The following is a 20,430-nucleotide window of genomic DNA, read 5'->3' as shown; positions in this document are numbered from 1 at the left end:
GTGTGAGGCTGTGAAGATTTGAGTTTTCTTTGTGTTTATTTAAGGTTTCTGTGTCTATTGAGTCTCCGTGTTGTTCTGTTTACCCCTTGACTGTTCCCAGCTGTGTCTCGCTCCCTGATTACTCTCTGTGTATTTAATCCCACCTGTCTTCCTTGTTCCTCGTCGGGTCCTTGTCTTGTCTAGTCGTCTTGTCTAGTCGTCTTGTCTGCTGTCCAGTCAGTCGTCAGATGTCAGTTGTTCTACCAGTTGCTACCAGATATGAACTCTTAGCCTTCCACTCATTCTGTGCTGCCTGGACTTTGGATTTTTGTACGTTTTCACCATTAAATCATCATTCTCACTCAACGACCTGGATTCATCGCTTAATACTCACCACCTAACATCACAAATCATGACAGAGGCGGTGCTTCCTCATCAGCTGCCAGATTGCTCTTAAATCTGCATGTATTAGTCAGAGTGGCTTAGTGTCACAGAAAAGGTGAGTTTAACTGTAAAAACAGCTGCTTTAGTCACAGCTTCCTCCTGACTCAGATTTATCCTCAATGAGAAAAATCAAATCATCTGAGTTTTACTTTTCTGAAGTACTGGAGACTTTATCACTACCTTTACTTGACAGCTAAGTACAATATTAAAAATATTATTTGAACCTTTTTCAGTCATATGGTTATAGTATAAAAAGGATTAAAAGTTGGTTGCAACATAGTTAGCAACCAACTTTCTGGTAAAATTAAGGGTGATCTGTTATGCTTCCTTAAACAGATTAGGAGAAGTTTATGGCTTAAACAAAACATATTCATTACAAATTTTTTTTTAAAATAAAATCATTCTTAGTAACATTTTAAGTATTTTGAGCTGTTTTAGGACGTCTTGCCTCTTTAAATCTAAATAAGCTCCTGCTGGCCACGCCCCCCAACTCAACATTTACGCACCTGAAATTGGCTGCAGACAGACGTGCAATTATACAACCATACATCTTTGAAAAGCAGAAGTGGCGCCTCCTGCACAACCAACAAGAATGCACCAGGTAGTTTCTGGATGGTAAGTCAACAACTAAACACTTTGTCAGTGATAAAACCAGCTGACCAAATGTACTGGACTCAGCGTGGTTTGCTAGGTAACAGGCTGGGGTTGCTAGGTAACAATGCAGTGCCCATATAATGTGTGCCTGCTGATTTGTAATGTTACATTGAAAAAGTTTTTGAAGTGGCTCATTTTCTAGACACCAAAACACATCAACATATTGACAAAAATCTGCTGTTTTTTTTCAGTGCTTGGGCTGTTTTTAGTAGCAGTAGAAATCAAAATGGAAGTACAAAATTATTTTACAAATGGAATTTTGCATAGCAAACATGTTATAAATACTACTGTCATTAAATAAATACATAAATACATACTGTCACTGTTTTGAGTTTAAATTGTTTCCCTCAGTCAAACATGCTGACTGGTATTCACGGACAGCATTCTGGGAAATGTAGGCAGAGCAAAGGCTTTTGCCGCTCCACCTTTCACAACTAGCTAAACAAAGTTGATGGTATCAACTACTCTCTGGTGACCTAGCAACTATATCACTCTCTGGTTACCTAGGAACTATATCACTCTCTGGTTACCTAGGAACTATCTCACTCTCTGGTTACCTAGCAACTATATCACTTCTTGGTTAACTAGCAACTATTTAATTCTTTGGTTACCTATCATCTACCTGTTAATTTGCACAGCAGCAGTTTAAAGTTTCACAACAATGCCTCATAAGTGCTTAAAAAAACAAAAACAGAATAAAAGAGGACTAGCATGGCAGTATTTTGGATATTTAAAATAAAAAACTAAACAATAATTAGCGATATCAATATGAAACCGTATTTTGTGATAAGTGATAGGTTTTCAGCCATATTGTCCAGGCCTACAAACTACACTGCATGAATGTTTCTCGCTAAAATTTGTTGCTGCGCCTGATTCAGCAGAATTTTTCATGTAGACTTCATGAAAGACTTGAAAGTTATTATATTTTTATTAAGAACTTCTTCACCCCCAGTTGCTCTGTTATTAATCCCTCCATCCTCCCATCCTTTTTTTTAAAGTTTCATCCTTCCTTCATCTCTGTTTCTCCTCCCCTGACTGAAAGCTTGTCAGAAGCAGCTCATATTTCTAAAGGTCCTCGGGCGAGTAAACGAGATGCTGTGTTCCTCGGCATTCTCAGCAGGAAACTGAGCCATTTGTTGAGCTTAACACTCGGCTGCCCAGCAGGCTCAACCCTTCAAAGCAACGAGATCACAATTATGCAGCTCCAGAGAAGCTAATCGTGCTCACAAAGGCTCATCAGCTAACAAACACACACACACACACACACACCCCGACAAAGTCACAAGCTGTTCAGTAGATGGAGCAAAGCGAATGCATTCAAATGCATGCATGCAAAAATACAACTGTTAACTTTTTGTAAGAGTCAGTTTGGTGTTTAGGGGATTCGTCTCGAAATAAGGCGTTTCTCTGTGGGGAACTGTCACACAGGCAACCTTGCTGGATTTTCAAAGGCGGCTGATTGGGGGGAAATGGAAGCTATTAGTCTTCTAACAGAGGCTCAGTACGGACACAAAATGGGATCCAAGGGTTATTGATCACTGGACAGAGAGGGGGAGGCGTCATCAGCAGGTGGGATCAATGGCCTGTTAGCTCAAAGTTGGAGAATGCAGATGGTTGGCTCAAGGCTGAGCGTTGGGGAGACTTTATGTCTACACAAAATGATAGAACCGGTACTGTTATGTATGTGATAAAACAATACATTATCCAATGGCACTATTTTGTGTACTATGTGGAAGAATTCCAATTGTGGTATCAGCACATTGATCTCACTATGTTCTTGGGAAAAATGTTCAATAAACTAAGTCACGTTCCACTGGGGTTCTGTTGAGTTTATATAGTTAAGTTATGAGAAGAAACATAACAGGTACAATAGTTGAATCCCTTTGAATTGACGAGTTATCGATGCAAAATTCACATTTTGTTGCATTTCATGCACATTTCATCTCCATACTTCCATTTGGGTTTCTACTGATTATAAAAAGAAAAAATGTAAAGATTGTTGGTGTCTACAAAATGAGCCGTTTCAAAAATCTCTGCAATGCTACGTCACGAATCAGCAAAGATTACCTGTCACCTAGCAACCCCAGCCGAGTTCCTCCCATTGCCTAGTAACCCAAGCAGACCCCGTTTGGTCAGTTGGTTTTACTGCTGTGCAGTCCTGTTTTTATTGATTACTTTCAGAAACTGCAGTGGCTGCAGTTTGCCACAGCAAAGTGAAAAATGACGCCCCAAAACAGGTGAAGAACAACTCAAAAACCCATTCAAACTCTTCTTTTGTCCTCGCTCCCTGCAGGTGGGCTTCAGTCCACGCATGCCGGTTGCTTCGGCAACCAGCTTGACAACAGCTCCGCAAACGGACAGATCATAGGTTACTTTTCTAGTGTGTCAGGAACATCACCTGTTCTGTTAACTGAGCAGGTAACAGTTTTAACAGTTTTCAGGCTTGATGTTTATTTTGCGGTTGTTAATAAGTAGTTGCTTGTAGGGCTGGGCGATGTATCGAGTGTAACTTTCGCCGTCAAAACCAACTGACCAAACGTGCGAGTATGGTTTATCCGACACCCTTTGAATGCATCACTAGCCCCTCCCAGCCTGAAATTGTTCTACCAATCACGCTGCGGGAGAAAACAAACAACATGGTGACGGCGGCTGAATGAGACGGTAACTGAAGACGAATCAGATGAACTAGTCAAGTTCCGCTGGATCAATAATCTGGCAGTAGTTTGGATTTTATATGGAGGATGTCGAACTAAATGAGGTATTTTGCTTTTATTAATAAGTGATCACTGTGGTAGATTAGCCACCATTGCTATTAGCCACGCTAACACAGCAGTGGTTGATTAGCTAATTTAAACACCTGATTTACTGATCTGTCCAAAACACACCTTATTCCACAGCACATCTATTTGTTAAGTTTGTCAAAGTCGAGGATAACTGACCTACTTCCCTCTCCCTCGCTATTTTTTTTTCTTAGTTAAAACTTATTTCTCACCTTGTTATCTAGTCATAGTGTAGACAGTCCATAGCAAAACACTGCATCCCTTTTTATATGAGCTTACATTTAAGTCTAGCAGGGAAAAGGGGGCGGAACGTGCGTGGGTGACATCATGCTGCAAGGGATCTATAGTTAAAAATAACATTGGAGCTCATTTAAGAATATCGTGATATATATCGTGTATCGTGATATAGCAAAAAAATATATCGGGATATTAGATTTTCCTCATATCCCCCAGCTCTAGTTGCCTGGTGGCTGATTAGCCAGCTAGCATCCAACAGCTGAAACATAAACTGGCGCCCATGGCACACATGAACAGGCTGATGGAAAATCCAAAATTGTTACAACATCCAAGTTGTGTGTAAAAACTAACATCTAGGTGTGTTGCTTCAGGCGTTTCCAGGTAACAGCAACGCAGACTCTGTGGTCCAGTACAAACTTGATCAGCCAGTGATCGCCCGCTACCTTCGCCTGATCCCACTGGACTGGAACCCCACCGGGCGGATCGGACTCCGCCTGGAAATATACGGCTGCAGATACAGTGAGTGTGGTTACAGTAACTATAGCATCCTGAGGAAATGCACAATTTGTTTGCTTAACTACAAATTATTAGGTTTCAAAATTCAAGAGTATCATGTTGTGTTTTTCTTAAAGGCTACAGTTTGTTTGGGTATTTCTGCCACTTCTTGGAGTATTTTGGCTTCTTGGTTGTGATTGGTTCTTTCTCATCCAAAAATACTCTGATTGGATGAAAACGATCTGTCTGTGATTGGCCAGATATGTGATTTATTTACATCAAGGTTGTAAACTAAAGCTAATAAAATAACAAAAAATGAAAATGAGAAAACATTTTCATTAGCTGAAATAAATAAAAACAATAATTAATTGGGAAAAACTAGAACTACCTGGAACTCTATCGTGTGTTTATAAACTAAAATATACTATAATAATAGATATAATATGCAATTTTCCAATTTGATGTGAAAATTTTTTTCCCCACTGAAGCGGTTTACGTCAGTTGTTGGCAAATTATGGCACTCCATAATAACTAATAAAAACTAGCAAACACACTCTAAAAACTAAGACTAAATGAATTAGACAAAAAGTCACAACGAATCTATATAATATAATGTGAAACTTTGATTTACAGCTGTGAATGCAGTCATTTGCATGTTAACAACATACTTTGTGTGTGAAAGACACATAAAATTTTACAAAATCTTTGCCTCTATTGGTGTTCCATACCCAAGGAGCTGCAATGTCATAGTGGACCGCGTGTCAGATGCGTATTTAGCAACCGAATTTTAGATATAGATGCTTAACATCACTAGTTATTATCCGTTTACATAGATTTATGCGCTCACATTCAAATCGGTGGCACAAAGACAACGCCGCAGAAATTCAGTTTTAGATCAAAACTGAGTGAAAAGTGAGGGTTTATTTTATTTTTATGTTCTAGTAAAAGAGATACAAATTCAGCAGCTTGCTACTGAGTGACATTTATAAGTTCTCATATTCTATCTGGGAAGTGTTTGATTGGGCTACAAATATATTACAGCCCCAACTGCACTCAAATCCACACGCATTGATGCACCAATACACAGATTGGTCTGCAGCTTGGAGTTTAAGTGCCAAGATGTCTTGTTTCTCTTGAATTGTGTGAAAAATACATCTTTACTCTGAATATTTCTCTCTAAAACATGGTGGAGGTGATGATGTTGTTCCTCATAATAAATTTAAGGAGTGATGACTCATAAAAAGTACCAGGATGTTTTTCTGTAGCAGAAACAAAGGAAAAACTGTTTGGTCTTAAACCAGGGAAACATTTGGCACAAATCAAGCTGCTGAGCTCTATTGGAAATCTTTGGTAAGAGCTGAAGTCAGCTGTCCACCGAAGGACTCATGCAAGTTTTAAGAGCTTGGCTGCAGCAGAGGAAGAGTGGCAGAAAATATCTACCACTGGTTTGTGACTCCTGAAAACATTCAGCAGAAATGCTCTCTGTGTTTAAATACGAATTCTTCTTTATTTTTCCTTATTGAACTCTTCAAAAAAAATATTGTTTGAAATTAACTTTTGCAAATTAAGTTGCACCATCTGTGTTTGTATTTTTGAATTCATGTCCTACCATCCACATCGTTTGCTGTATTTAATGTGATTTAAATAGTAAAGAATCAAACCTTTAAAGCTGCTTTGCTCTTGTTTTGCAGCCTCTGAGGTGGCACGTTTTGATGGGAGAAGCAACCTCGTCTACAGACTGAGTGCCAGAACGAGCTGGACAGCGAGGGAGAGCATCTCTCTGAAGTTTAAAACCTTGAAGAACTCAGGAACGCTGCTTCATGCAAATGGACAGAGGGATCACAGCCTCAACCTGGCGCTGGAGAGAGGAAAGCTGCTGCTCCACCACCAGCAAGGTACCAACCTCAGCAGGTTGTTTATTTACACTCAGCCTTTTATTTTTTATAAAACAGCTGAAATCATTCAGTAGTGACTTTCCTTTTTCCCATCCTATCAGGTGTTTTTTAGTTTCCTCATTAGAAGAGGTTCTAATGCCATCTTCAAAATCATCATTAAATATACATCTGATATATTGATCAATGTTCTAGTTATTGTTAATCAAACTGGGGTTTTGGCCTTTATTTAAACAAAGTCAGTGTTTCAGCATCTTTGAAGTTTTCTGACAATTTGTTAAAGAGGATATAAACATTTCAGTCCTGAAAATTTCCCTTTGTTTTATATGTGTTTCATATTGGATGTTGATAAAAGTGACTTTGGCATGAATTCTGTTTGATTTTCTCCAACATGAACTTTTGACTTGTGAGTTCAAAACAAACCATCATTGGCATCAATTAGGCTCCTATTGTGAATTAGGGCCATAATAGACGGATGAAAAACAAAAGGAGGAGGAAATTTCCTTTAAAAGAATTTTCTGAGTGAAAAGTTGATAATTTGTGAGGAAAATAAAATCACAAATTTTCAGTTTAATCTCAGCAATTTTCTAGAAATTTTTTTAAAATTTGAGTTGGAAAAGTAGAAATTTTGAATTTCAACAAAACTCAAAAGAAATTTAGAATTTTTTTTTAAAGTTATGAGTTGAAAATTTGCAAGAAAAGACATGGAAACTTATGAAAAAAACATGAAAATCTTTGAAAAATAAAAAGGTTCCTTTCAAGCTGTTTAAAGAAAATTTTAAAGATTAATCTCAAAATTTCAGTTTTTTGGCCAAAGTTTTTTTCTTCGTTTATTTATTTATTTTTTACAATGACCCTAATACGCTGCCCTAATTATTAGATGTTTTTTTTTTATCACTGCTAGATTTTAAGTTATGTAGCCAAAATGTCCAATTAACTATTGTGTGATTATAATTACTTTTCAAAAAAATGATCTTTGCGTTGCAGTTATCATTCTATAAAGTTTTAGAGTATGCAGACTGTTCTTTTGCCTGTTATGTGTAATAATGCAACAACCTACTGTGAGATTTTCCCTTTAGGGCGAAAACTGTAATCAGTATTCAAGGTTTTTGTTGAAGACGTGATGAATGGCGGATCAGATTTTGAATATTTGAATTCAAATAATCTTGAAGTTCTCGTCTGCAGACGCTCCATCTCTGTTCAGTCATTATTCATTCATTGTTCATAACTGAGCAAATGTCAGTTAAATGCCTAAGCTGAACAGCAATTATGCAGAGCGTCCCTGTTCTCATATCCATAGATGGGATTTAATACCTTCTGCGAGTTTTGTTCCTTAAATAAAAAGAGGCGAGCTGTCGGAAGCAGTTTTATCCGAATGCCATTTGTCAGATCTGATCTCAGTTAGAGCTGATCCAATTTTGAAGAAACTCGGGGGAATTGTGCTTCTTCCTGTCTTGCCAGTTACCTCTCTATGCTGCTTGTTTATTCATAACTCTCTCATAGCTCAAAGGAAATATCACACAGTTTGGTTTTTGGGAAAATTGTAGATTTCACTGCTATCAATCAATCAATTTTTATTTTAAAGTGCTTTACATCATAAAAACACAAAAATCAACAATTGAAACATTACATTACACATCAAGATGTTGATCAATGTTTCCTTTCCTTTCATAAGGGTTAGAGTTGCTGTTGCCATACCAACCTGCGCAGTCTGGAAGGTTGGTATGACAACAGCAGGTCTTTAATGTATTGTGGTGCTAAACCATTTAGTGATTTGTAAATTAACAGCAGTATTTAAAGTCTATTCTCTCAGTGGAACTGGGTGATGTGCTCTATCTTCCTGGTTTTAGTCAGAACGCCAGCAGCAGCATTCTGGATCAGCTGGAGGATTAGTTTTTTTTAAATCAGACCTGTGAAGACACTGTTGCAGTAATTAATGCAACTAAACATAAACACATGGATGAGTTTCTCTCTTGCTGAGACATTAGTCATCTAGTCCTTTAAATGTTCTTCAGGTGACAGAAGGCCGACTTTGTATCTGTCCTTATGTGGCTGTGAAGGTTCATGTTCATGGGACTCGTGATGTGAAAAAGTGTTTTACTTTTGACACAACCTAACAACCACTTCCAAATTTTGAGTTTTTTCAGAATTGACATTTTTCCATTGAGCAGATTTATTTTTGTAATTCCAATTTGCGCGGTTATACAGTCAATGGAAACGTACCTACTGAAAACAATAACCCTGTCAGATTTCTGTAAACATTTGGAGAAATTTAAAGGCTTTTCTTAAAATCAAACAAAGTTTGGGGTTAGCAATCAGAATCTAAACTAGCTTAGCAGCCACACAGCCTCCTTCATCACCACACAGACAACTCATACAGTTGTACTTTTTTGACCTTACCGTAGTCGTTCTGCATTCCTTTCACTGATTTCCCTTTTTAAATTGCATGCTCTTTGAAAATCTTCTCTTTCTCACAGCTGCACCAAACTTCCTCCCTCCATATGACTCTCCCAGGAGTTTGCAGACTGTGCAATTTAGATCAATAGCTGCGAGCATTCACTATGAGCCACAGCAAGCCCCTCCACAGTCAGCGGTTGGCAGAGGAGAGAAGAGAGGGAAATAAAGGAAAAGATGACAGAAGATTAAAGAAGAAAGGAGAAGATCAAACTAACGGAGTGATGATAATACCCAGAGGTTAAAGCGTATTATCTCCGTAGGAGAGCGTGAGATATTCTCTGAGGCTCCTCTTGCTTATCTTTCACATTCCCAACCTGATTCTGCTGGTCGTTCTGCTCCCTTTAGCACAAGCTGCGCTTCCATTGACCGTGTCATAGCAACATTTTGGAAATAAATTCAATTAACGGAAACACAACCATTCTGGAAAAACTTGTTTTTCGACAAAGTTTGTGCACTAGGACTATGTGTTTTTTTTTTTTGTCCATATCTAAACTGAAATAGGAACACCTTTTTCACACAAGTCACATGATCAACAACAGGATGTTACTACTGGTGGAAACCATGAAGAAGACAACAGGAAGTGGTTGGAGGATGATGGCATGGCTCATTTTGTAATGAGTTATCACGTGAACAAACTTATTCACTTGTGATTTTAATCATGTTTCTTATTTAATGGAAACACCAAATTGCAAAATTGTGTTTTGTTGACATTAGTGGAATATTCACGAGGGTTAGAGCACATTTGTTATTGAAAGGAAGCCATAAGGTGTGCTTCCATTTACCTTAAAATTGCACAAATTGGAATTACATAGATATTTTTTAATGGAAACCCAACTATTTTGAAAAAACACATTTTCCAATAAATCCCTTTTCCATTAGGATGATGTGTTTTTATTGACTGTATCAAAATTTGTTTATTTTGTAAAACTACAATGGAAAAACACTTTGGGTGACGGTGTGCCATGTTTTTTTTTAATGACTGATCGCGCGAACAAACTTATTCATGTGTGATTGTAATTGCATTTCTTGTTTGATGGAAACATTGCAATTGCAAAATTGTATTTTTCCAACATTGGCAAAATATGAACAAAGTTTTGTGCACATTTTTAATGGAAGTAGAGCTACTTACTGTCATGTGGATCTCAAGCTAACTGAGGAGATTGTAGCTAAAGATGGTTAATAACGGCTGACTGTGCAACTGAGCCATATAAAACTACAACACAAAACTCAGCAGGAGAAGATATATTTTGGTCCTAAACACAAATTTGCATAAATTAATGGCTCAGTGAAAACACAACAAATACCAAGTTATAATTAGCAGACAGGCACACAAACAAATAAATATAGTAGTTAGACCTTTCCTCCCAGCTTGTGGGTGACTGAGCAGTTGGAGTAAATTGAGTCACTCATTAAGATTTATGTCCACGTTTTTAAAATCACCTTATTTCCTCCTCACATTTATCAAAATGGCAGCTGACTTTAATGCAGCCTGCTGCTCTATGATTAAGTTCAATTGTGATTTGTCTCTGGGAAGCTGTAACGCGCAGCGGTGATTGCACTTCGAGCAACTGTGTCCTGCTCCGGCGCTTTCCTCCACTGACGAACGATGTTAAGTATTGCTGACTAAATTAGGATGGGATCAGAGCAGCGCATGGGTCCAGCCGCTTGTTAAGTAATTGACTTTCTATTCTGCATTCGCAACATTAAGGACATGCTGCGGTTCCTGGCTGTGCTTTGAAGAAATAAAACCCCTGAATATTAATGCGTAACAGCAACAAAAATCACTTTTATTCTCAACTCAAAGCAGCAAAAGCTACAACCAGACCATCCCAGAGGGCATCCAGGCAGTGATACTGGAATGATTCTCCCTGAGCTAGTTAGAAAATAAAGTAGAAGACAATGGACTGTGGCTATTACTGACACAATTGCCTGTTCTATTACACTATGTCTTTGGTGATTTATTGGGAGCCTCCAGGAATTTTCTTTGTAAACAGCTGCATAAGAGTTTAAGAGGAGCCCAGAGTCAAACTTGCACTTCATGGTACTTTTCTGCAATAGAGAACAGAGTAAAGTAGGAATATCAGTTATTTTCCCTCTATAGGTTCAGGAGTATTAGCAGCAAATTCACTGCAAAAACTGAAGATTTTACCAAGTAATTCTGGTCTAGTTTCTAGTGAAAATATGTTAACACTTGACATAAAACAAAATTAACTTATAAGTAACTTTTCAGCAAGAGAAGCGATTGTTTTAAGTCAATAATGCCTTAATGTTGCTAAAAATGTTTTTTACTTGTTCCAGTGGCAGATTATTCCACTTTTAAAACATGGGAAAATGTCTCAGGAAATAATCTGAGAAATGGAACTAGAACTTTTTCATCAGTATTAAGGAATTATTTCCTTAAAACAAGCTCTTATTTCTTACTGAAAAGTTAGTTGTAAGTTTTGTCTTATTTCAAGTGTACTAAAATATTTGTTTTATGGGACCAAAATTACTTTGTAAGATTTGGTGTTTTTGCAGTGAAGTGGCGTAGAAAAGTATAAAATATAAAACAGAAAAGTAATCAGTTGGCAAAATTAATAAGGTTGTAAAATAAAATAAAAAAAAGAAAAATACTGTACAGTTATTAAAAATAGCATACTCAGATTGAAAGAAATGTTGAGCTGAGTACGAAGCGGTATTATTTATGGCTGATGTTGTCATTTCTGGAACAGCATGTATCCATGTACATGCAGTTAAAGTTTATTTTCCTCCCTGATGAAATCACACAAACTCTTAATACTTCCATTGAAATTACAATTAAAACTTTTCAACCTTTGGTTACTCTGCTTTGGTTGCTGGGTGACGGGCTGGGCTTGGCTGGGGTTGCTAGGTGACGGGCTGGGCTTGGCTGGGGTTGCCAGGTGACGGACTGAGCTTGGCTGGGGCTGCTAGGTGACCCGCTGAACTTGGCCGGGGTTGCTAGGTGACGAGCCTGCTGATTTTTGACATTACATTACACTGGAAGTTTTTGAAAAGACTCATTATTCAGACACCAAACATGTATTGAATTAAGTTTATTTATTTATTCTTTGTTCTGGCACATAGTTTTATTTATTTATTTATCTGTTTACTTACTTTCTTTCTCTTGCTCTCTTTTCTACTTCTAACTCATAAGTAACTTTTCAGGAAGTAATTTATTTTGTAGATCAATACCTCTTTTGCTTTTTGTTAGTCTGTTATATTTTATTCACCAATTTACACACAAATTGGTGAATAAAAAATATTTAATCAAATAAAAGTAGCAGTAGACACCCAAATGGAAGTGTAAACATGTAAAATGGGAATTTTAAGGACTTTGAAAAACAGTTTTTACTGTAGATTGCAGATTCAGTGCTGTATCATTAGTCAGTCTTCTGTTTAACTTGACAACCTTTTCTTTGCAGATGTGAGTTCAGGCTCTGGGGGCAAACTTCTGGTTTCTCTTGGGAGTCTGCTGGACGACCAACACTGGCATCACGTGAAGCTGGAGCGGCTCGGCTCTCACCTCAACCTGACGGTGGATAAAAACATGCAGCAGGTTCAAGTCCCAGCCGAGCTCAGCCACTGGCACATTCACACGGTACGACGCAAAACGATTTACAGTGTAGTTTTAATAGTTTGTGTTGCCACAAAGCTTTTTTCAAAAGCTGTTACGACAATCCTCAGACTCTTTAATACACTTTGATTTGCTAATCTTTGTGTTTGCTGCTTTCTTTCTTAGCACCATAAAACGTATATCGTCCCGCTGAGAGTTTTAAATAATCAGTTAACATCTACTATAAAGCTATCATACTGTGTCGTTTCTACCATGAAGCCTGACATATAAGAAATCCAATTTATATGGCTTTAAATGTGAAGAAATTAAGTCTATTTTCAGATTATCAAACCCCTTATTTTAAATACTTGGAATCAACAAAGAATCAATTTAAATCTGAATATTTGTGAGGGTTTAAGGGTTGGATGTAAGAAACAGTTCAAAGTTTTTTGTGTGGACAGTATAATTAGTAATTTCAATCCATTTATGAATACAAAATAAGAAAAATTTACAATTTCCTGCTATATTATGACAGAAAAGTTATTTTTACGTTTTTCCCACTTTTTTCACTGGTTTCTAAAGGTTGAACTCTCAATAAGTGATCAAACTTGTATTATCTTAGTCGGATCGGTTGATAGATTTTTTTATTTATTCAGTCAATCATCAAATTAAACTGAATTACCTCTTTATAAATTGTTACAATATATAAAATAAACTTATCACTTCTTATATGTAAACCAGTAAACAAGAAACACAACAGGAAAGAAAACAATCCAAAACCAAAAGATACAACACAATTTCAAGTTGTCTATGCTAAAAAACTTCAAATATTTTCTTTTGCATCAATTTGTTGAAAACTCTCCTAAATTCATGCTTTCATCATTCCATAATTTAATCATCTCTTTTTCAGCTTTTTGTTTTGTAAATGTATAAATGTGTTGCAAATCATATTTGGATTTCTACAGTCTTTGAATCCTAGTTTGAACTATTTTGTAATAAACAAAATCATACTTTTTTTTGGTAAATTTTACAATTTGGATAAACGGTGGATTTGCATGTTGATAGTAACCAGACTTATTAATAACTCGTATAAAAACATCTCGAAAAGCATTAGAAATGTTAAAGTGAATAAAAATTCATTAGTGCAGACAGAGCTTCTGCATAATGTAATGTGAGATTAAACATTACTGGATAATTTCAGTAACATTTATGGTAAATTTACTTAGTTTTCTTCAGGGCATCTTTATGTTTTAATATTGCAACGTTAAGTCACGAAAGTCACGCAACAAAAACAGTTAGAGATTAAACTTCATATGACATCATCAGAAAAGTCAAAGTGGCATCTACTTAAAGTCACATCATCTATATAAGAACCTAATTATGTTAATGCAAGCCACACATGAAAATAAATAAAAATGGTAAGTGCTGATTAATATTAATGAGAATTATTTTTTTAGCTAAGTATTGAAACTGGACTTTGGGTCACAGAAATCTTTTGAATGATGTTTCTGGTAAACATCAAGCCGTAGTATAGAGGTCAGTGATTGTTTCATATGAAGGACGAAGCAGAAAAAGCAGCAGCTGTTGCATCGCAGATGGTGTTAAAGTATAGAAACACAGTTTTCATTATGTTTGATAGCCAGTCAGATTTGCCCCTGCTTGTCACCTACATTATGCATTTTGTATAAGCTCACCATTAACATCTGACGGCGTCCGCAGCCAACGCTTTCAACAAACAGAACCGGCAAGGACTTCATTACATCCAAACAGAGAGAAACTGAAACCAAGTGTGTTTCTGTCATTACTCAGTTTTTTCACATGTAAAGCAGGAGAATAATTGTAATAAGTCAAAAGTCAACTCTGCAATTAGCAAGCGACTACTGCCTCATATAAAACCACCTAAGAGTTTGTTGCACCTGAAAGTGCATTTAATTTAGCAGAAAAATTGACACTTTGTAGCAATAAATCAGTTAATTGCATGATAAATTAAAAAGAAGTCCATCATTTCCATATGGACAACAATCGTCAGAGATATTCTCCCTCTTTTGGTATTGTTGAAGAGCAGCCATTTTGAATAATATAGTCAGTTTGCACTACCTGCCTCTTTTGCCTGTTTTCCCCGTCAAACCTGAATCATTAATATTTGAAAAGCTATTTTAGTTTTCATTTATTATTTTGGATATTTAAAATGTTTTCTAGTTCTACTGTTAAACATTATTTAGAAGTTAAAGGTTTTTTTTTTTTATCTTTGAGAGGGTGTATTTGCATTGATATGCCATTATTATTGTAGTAGTGAAATGAAAATAGACTCAAAATGACAATATTATTGTTTATTGCAACAATTTCTCGGACATTTTATCATCCAGGGAAATTTGTTATTGTGACAGGCGTAGCAGCAACAAAAAAGAGGAAAAAAATAGTTTAAGACCTATTATTAGTGGTCTTAAACCTTTAATGTGTAACATGTATTGTAGCATTACATTTCTTTCAGTTTGTTTTAAATAAGTCAAACCAAAACTGTCCATCTGATGAAAATAAGTCAGATAAAATCCACCTGAACTGATGGGAAGTGTATTTATTTTTTGTTTGTCTCAATAATATTTTTTCTAATGCTCGACTTCAATATATTCTACATAAAATTTATAAAACTGAGTAACATTTTGTAAGTTTTTGAATGTTTTTTTCAGCTTAGTGTGGCAGCTGTTCAGAGCCATGGACTCCAAACTCCAATCCTGCCCAACAGGAACTTCCATGGATGCCTGGAAAACCTTTTATACAACGACCTTAATTTGATCAAACTGGCCAAACAGAACAGCCCACAGGTCGCTGCACTGGTAAGTCACTCTGTTGGCTTTAACATCGGTTTAATCTTCAATTTACATTGTTCAGATGGCTACACTTCCATGATAATACTTTATTATGATTTCCTATTTAGAAATGATCTAACTCTCATTGGAATAAACACAAATATAGTGTTTTATTTTCAGATTTCCGTCAAAAGTTATGAAATTGCACACTTTTAAAATAATGTAAATAATTACATTATTTAATTATTACAAATTAAATAATGTAATAATTAATAACATTTGAATCCTAAAAGCAGCCAGATCCATTGAAAACATTTAGGGGTGAAAATATTTGTTACACTTTTGTATTATCTTCCAGACTAAGCCAATTGTAAACTGAAAATTATTTGATTTGTGTGTTATGTTATGTAATGTTATGTTATGGATCAAAATGCTCAGAAAATCATATTATGGATTTATCTGTACTTAAATTACAAATCCCCAAGCATTTTTATCCACTACGTTTACTGCAAGAAAAAACAAACACACAAATAAAGTCAATCAAAGTAGTTTATTATTTAACATTATTCATTGTAAATCCAAACTTTTAAAACTATTTTGTTTTGTTGTTTTTAATAAAAAGGTCATTTCGTTTTCAAACCGTTCTAGGATCGGTTGAACAAATTTATCCTGTTATGAGAACAGGATTTCAAAACCCTTGTTATGGTTTGCTAAGTTTAATAAATTAAATACAATTTTACATTTCATTAAAAAAAAAACTATTAAATGTGGTTCTACTTATTACAAAAGTCTAAAAAGATGTCATTTTTTTACTTTTTTTTCATTGAAATAAAATGATGTTAGTAATAATTTTACCCTGATTAGAAATAAAAAGTTCAATAAACATGTTCTTAAGCTGCAGTTGGGGCCACAAAAGATGAGTACAAGGACCAAAGTCGGCCCTTGGGCCACAGCTTGGACACCCCTGGTTTGGTGTGATCTGTTGTATTTTTTTTAACCTGAAATCATGATCTGAAACTCTGGACTAGCTTAACCGCATCAGCCGCCATCTTTCATTTTTATGCTAATGGTCAGAGCCATGAACATCATCATCATGATTATTATTTAGTTTTTTTTATTTATACTCACCATCATCATCAGTGTCTTTAATGTCATCATATTCTCCTTCATTATCGTCGAAGCCCAAAGCAAAGGAAGGAGCAAAGAAGGAACCAAAACAGGCAGAAGTTTATGACTTATTCTAGATATGATATCTAAAATTAATTTTTAAAGCATTTTAAAGCGCCTCAGGCATGACTCTCTGGTTTCTGTAATAGTTTATGGAGATTTAGGACACAATGTTTCCTGAGATTTGTGCATAACCTTCATCTTTTTAATTGACGCTAATATCAATATGGCGGTACAGGTGTCATTTCTCCGAGATGAGACCTCTGTGACATGCAGTCAGACTGATTACGCTGCTGCGGCTGATGAATATTTATGTTTGTCATCTGCTTCATAGTCGTTTCCCCGTCTCTTCTTTCTGCAGGGCAACATGACCTTTTCTTGCAGCGAGCCGGTTTTTGTCGCCGTGACGTTCACTGACTCTCACAGCTTCCTCCAGCTGCCTGTGCTGACATCATGGCTGTCAGGGGTCGTTTCCATAGCGCTACAGTTCAGGACGTGGAACAAGGCAGGGCTGCTGCTGACCTTTGACCTCCAGCAGCAGGAAGGCTCAGTCTTCGTGTATGTCAGTGAAGCCAGGCTTCGCCTTCAGATCAGTAAAGAGGGAAATACTCTCCTGGAGCTCAGCACCGGTAAGTCAGGATCCTGTCAGCTTCATTTGGCTTCAATGTCAGGTAAACTACAAACAAACTGAGGGAATTTTCATGGTAGTTTATTTCCAATGACCAAAAAGTTGCACAAATTGGAATTACGAAAATAAACTCACTTGATTAAAAACACACCAGTTTTGGAGAAATTCATGTTTTTCACTAAAAACTTTTGTTCTTAGATTGAATTAAAATTTGTGTATTTTGCAAAACTCCAATGTAAACAATTTTTAATTTTTTTGCTTCACACGAGACACGTGATCAACAATCGTACATTACTGCTGGCAAAAAAGACGAAAAATTGCGCAAATTGAAATTACGAAAATAATCTTGCTTAATGGAAACACGGAAATTTTGGGGGAAAAAACACCGGACGTTTTTAGATGAAACGTTTTTCTTTTAGGATGAGGTGGGTTTTCAGCTGTATCGAAATTAATTTGTTTCATGAAAAATGCAATGGAAAAAATTTTCTGCATCAGATGAGTCACATGATCAACAACCGGATGTTACTACTGCTAGAAACGACAAAGAAGACGACAGGAAGTAACAGGACGATGACTGTGCATTGTTTTTCAGTGACTCATTGTGTGAACAAACTTATTCACATGTGATTTTAATTATGCTTCTTATTTAATGGAAACACCACAATTACGAAATTTTATTTTTTCAACACTAGTGGTATATCGACAAAGTTTTGCGCATAGTTACAATGAAAACGCAGCTACTGATCTCAAAATTGTACAAATTGGAAATACAAAAATAAATTTGCTTCATGGTAACACAATAATTTAGAAAAATGACTGTTTTCTTTATAAGAGCCTTTCCCGCTGCATCAAAAATAGTGTGTTTTGCAAATGCGTAACCAGATGTTACTACTGGTGGAAATGACAAAGAACAAGACAGGAAGTAGTAGGACGACAATGTTTTTTAAAACTATTTGTTGTGTGATCAAACTTATTTACGTGTGATTTTAATTTTGTTTCTTATTTAATGGAAACACTGCAATTGTAAAATAGTTTTTTTTTCCAACATTAGCGTCATATCAACAAAGTTTTGCGCTCAGTCCTAAATAAAAGAAGAACAATAGATACAACAAATAAAATCAGTTATGAAGTTGTTGTTAGAAAACCTGTCCATCAAAATAAGCACTAGTTGAGACTAAAACACCAGACTAAAGATTTTTATCATCAAGTTTTTGATAGAAAAAGAAAAATGATAAATTATGTAACCTGTAATTATTGACCTTGTTTTAATCTTTCATGCCATTAATTAATTTATTGCTTGTTGAGAAAGGAGTATGTGAACTAGAAAAATTGCTGTTCCTTGCGAAACAGCCATGAGAATGCATATTTGCAGAATGATTGCTGCAGGAAATGCAAGAAAAGGCAGAACAAAGCATAAGAACCTGAAATATTTGAAATAGTTGAAAACTAAAACATAGCAAAAGAAATAGTATAAATTAGCAGAAGCAGAAATTAGTATAAAACCTGAAATAGTTGAAAAGTAAAACATAGCAAAAAAAGCACAAATTAGCAGAAGAAGCAGAACATTTTGATATATGAATTGATTAAAGTTTGCTGAAGACCTTTCTAGACAGTAAAACCAGTAAAACCAGTAAGGCATGTACAGAAAGGTAGACAAGCAGAATACTGACGCACAGATAGAAACAGATCACAACAGAGAAATACACTGAAGGAATAGGAGAAGGTGTGACATGTCTGAACTCCAGAAGAGTTTGACAGAAAACAGTAAGACCCGTAGCAATGATAGTAATAGTTCCTTAAAGTAGACATGTGTGGCTACATTTTAAAGCATAAATTATTCCTGTACAGTTAAATATGTATAAACAGCATCATTTTGTTTGTCAAAAAGCATGAAAAGTTCAAAAATCGTCACTAGAGTGTACACTATAACATTCCACCATAGGATGACATCGTAAACCTGAACACCATCAAAAATCTGCATAAAACTTAAATCGCAAATGTGGAAAAACCGTATGAGATATCAAATAGCCGAGACATCTGAATATAGTTTAAAGTCTTGTGACTTGTTTAAAAGTTGAATGGAGTTTCTAAGTTGGAGTAGGCAGAAGTAGTAAGCTGTGAAAAAGCAGAAGATTTTAGCAGAATTTTGTGGAATTTTGTAGAATTTCAATGTATTTCAATGGGGCTGAAATTTGCACAAAAGCACAAATATTTCAAAAAGTTAAATAGTGAAGTTTAGCAAAAGACACAGCAATAATGTCCAGAAAAAGCAGAAAGTTTCGATATATGAATTAGCACAATTAGTTGAAGTTAGTAGAAGTAGTTAACGACCATGTATGAGACTCGGAGGTTAGTATGAAACTCTAAGTTACAGTTTATCAGTAATTCATTCTTACTGATTAATACTAACAAAGTTGCTTATAACCAAACAGCCAAGTGAAAATAGGTTGCAGCTTATTGAGTAAAAAGCTAAATTAAACAGGAATGTGACAGTTGTGGATGAAGATCTGGTGCAGAAGTCTGACTTGTTGCTGTAAACGAAGCGTTGCTGTTTCTGTCTGGGTGCGTACGTTCAGGTGCGGGTCTGAATGACGGCCAGTGGCATTCTGTGGAGCTGAACTCGATGGAGAACCGTCTGAGCATCACGGTGGACCGAGACGAAGGAGCCACGGCTCACACCAGCATCCCTCTTCTTCCCGCGGCAGACAGTCAGCTCTTCTTTGGCGGTGAGAGCAAAAACATCACAGATCTGATTAATGTTTGGTATTTAATGCATTTTACAGGCTGGAAGAGTCTAAAAAACATCTTTTTTATGTTTTATACAGAAGTATTTCAGTGTGAAAGATGGTAAAACTGCTGGCACTGGTTAAAATGTAAGCCTGTACTGCAGATACAATTATCTTTTATAGGTTGGAGTGAGTCAGGCTTTACGCAATTTCTTTTTCGCTCCTAATTTAATGCATCACACTCCAGCATACTTTCTTTATTCCTTCTCATTAAAATAACAACTTCTCCTACTTTTGTTTACTGAGGTAACAAAAGTCAAAATTAAAACAGAAAGAAACATGTTTTATCTGTTTTGATGCAGATTAATTAATTAATGTTGATAGCAGAGCCAAAACCGAGACAAACTCTATCAGAAAGACGTTTTTGAACAGCGGCGACGTAAAATCTACAGATGTTGTTGTGCTGCTTTTTCTTGTGATGCAATTATTGGGTTAAACCATTTTCCGTTTACTATTCCCTTTAGTTAGGACTTTTTTGTAGCACATTAAGTCACTGCACATATCCCCTTATGAGAAAATTGCTGAGCAAAATGTTGCACACTAAATAACAA

At 36.0% G+C, this 20,430-nt stretch overlaps 1 protein-coding gene across 1 annotated transcript in view; it reads left to right on the top strand.

Moving 5' to 3' along the window:
• The window catches only part of LOC102228376 (contactin-associated protein-like 4), an 85,614-nt gene that overhangs the window by 24,970 nt on the left and 40,214 nt on the right, over window positions 1-20,430 (top strand). Inside the window, exons 4-9 of the mRNA XM_023340179.1 lie at window positions 4,466-4,613; window positions 6,281-6,484; window positions 12,361-12,536; window positions 15,179-15,325; window positions 16,827-17,094; window positions 19,670-19,819. Of these exons, the coding sequence (XP_023195947.1) occupies window positions 4,466-4,613; window positions 6,281-6,484; window positions 12,361-12,536; window positions 15,179-15,325; window positions 16,827-17,094; window positions 19,670-19,819 (1,093 nt within the window). The remainder of the gene's footprint in view (window positions 1-4,465; window positions 4,614-6,280; window positions 6,485-12,360; window positions 12,537-15,178; window positions 15,326-16,826; window positions 17,095-19,669; window positions 19,820-20,430) is intronic.

Source organism: Xiphophorus maculatus, chromosome 9 (genome assembly GCF_002775205.1).
Source record: "Xiphophorus maculatus strain JP 163 A chromosome 9, X_maculatus-5.0-male, whole genome shotgun sequence".
Classification (NCBI taxonomy): Eukaryota; Metazoa; Chordata; class Actinopteri; order Cyprinodontiformes; family Poeciliidae; genus Xiphophorus; species Xiphophorus maculatus.
This window is presented reverse-complemented; position numbering and strand designations above follow the sequence as displayed.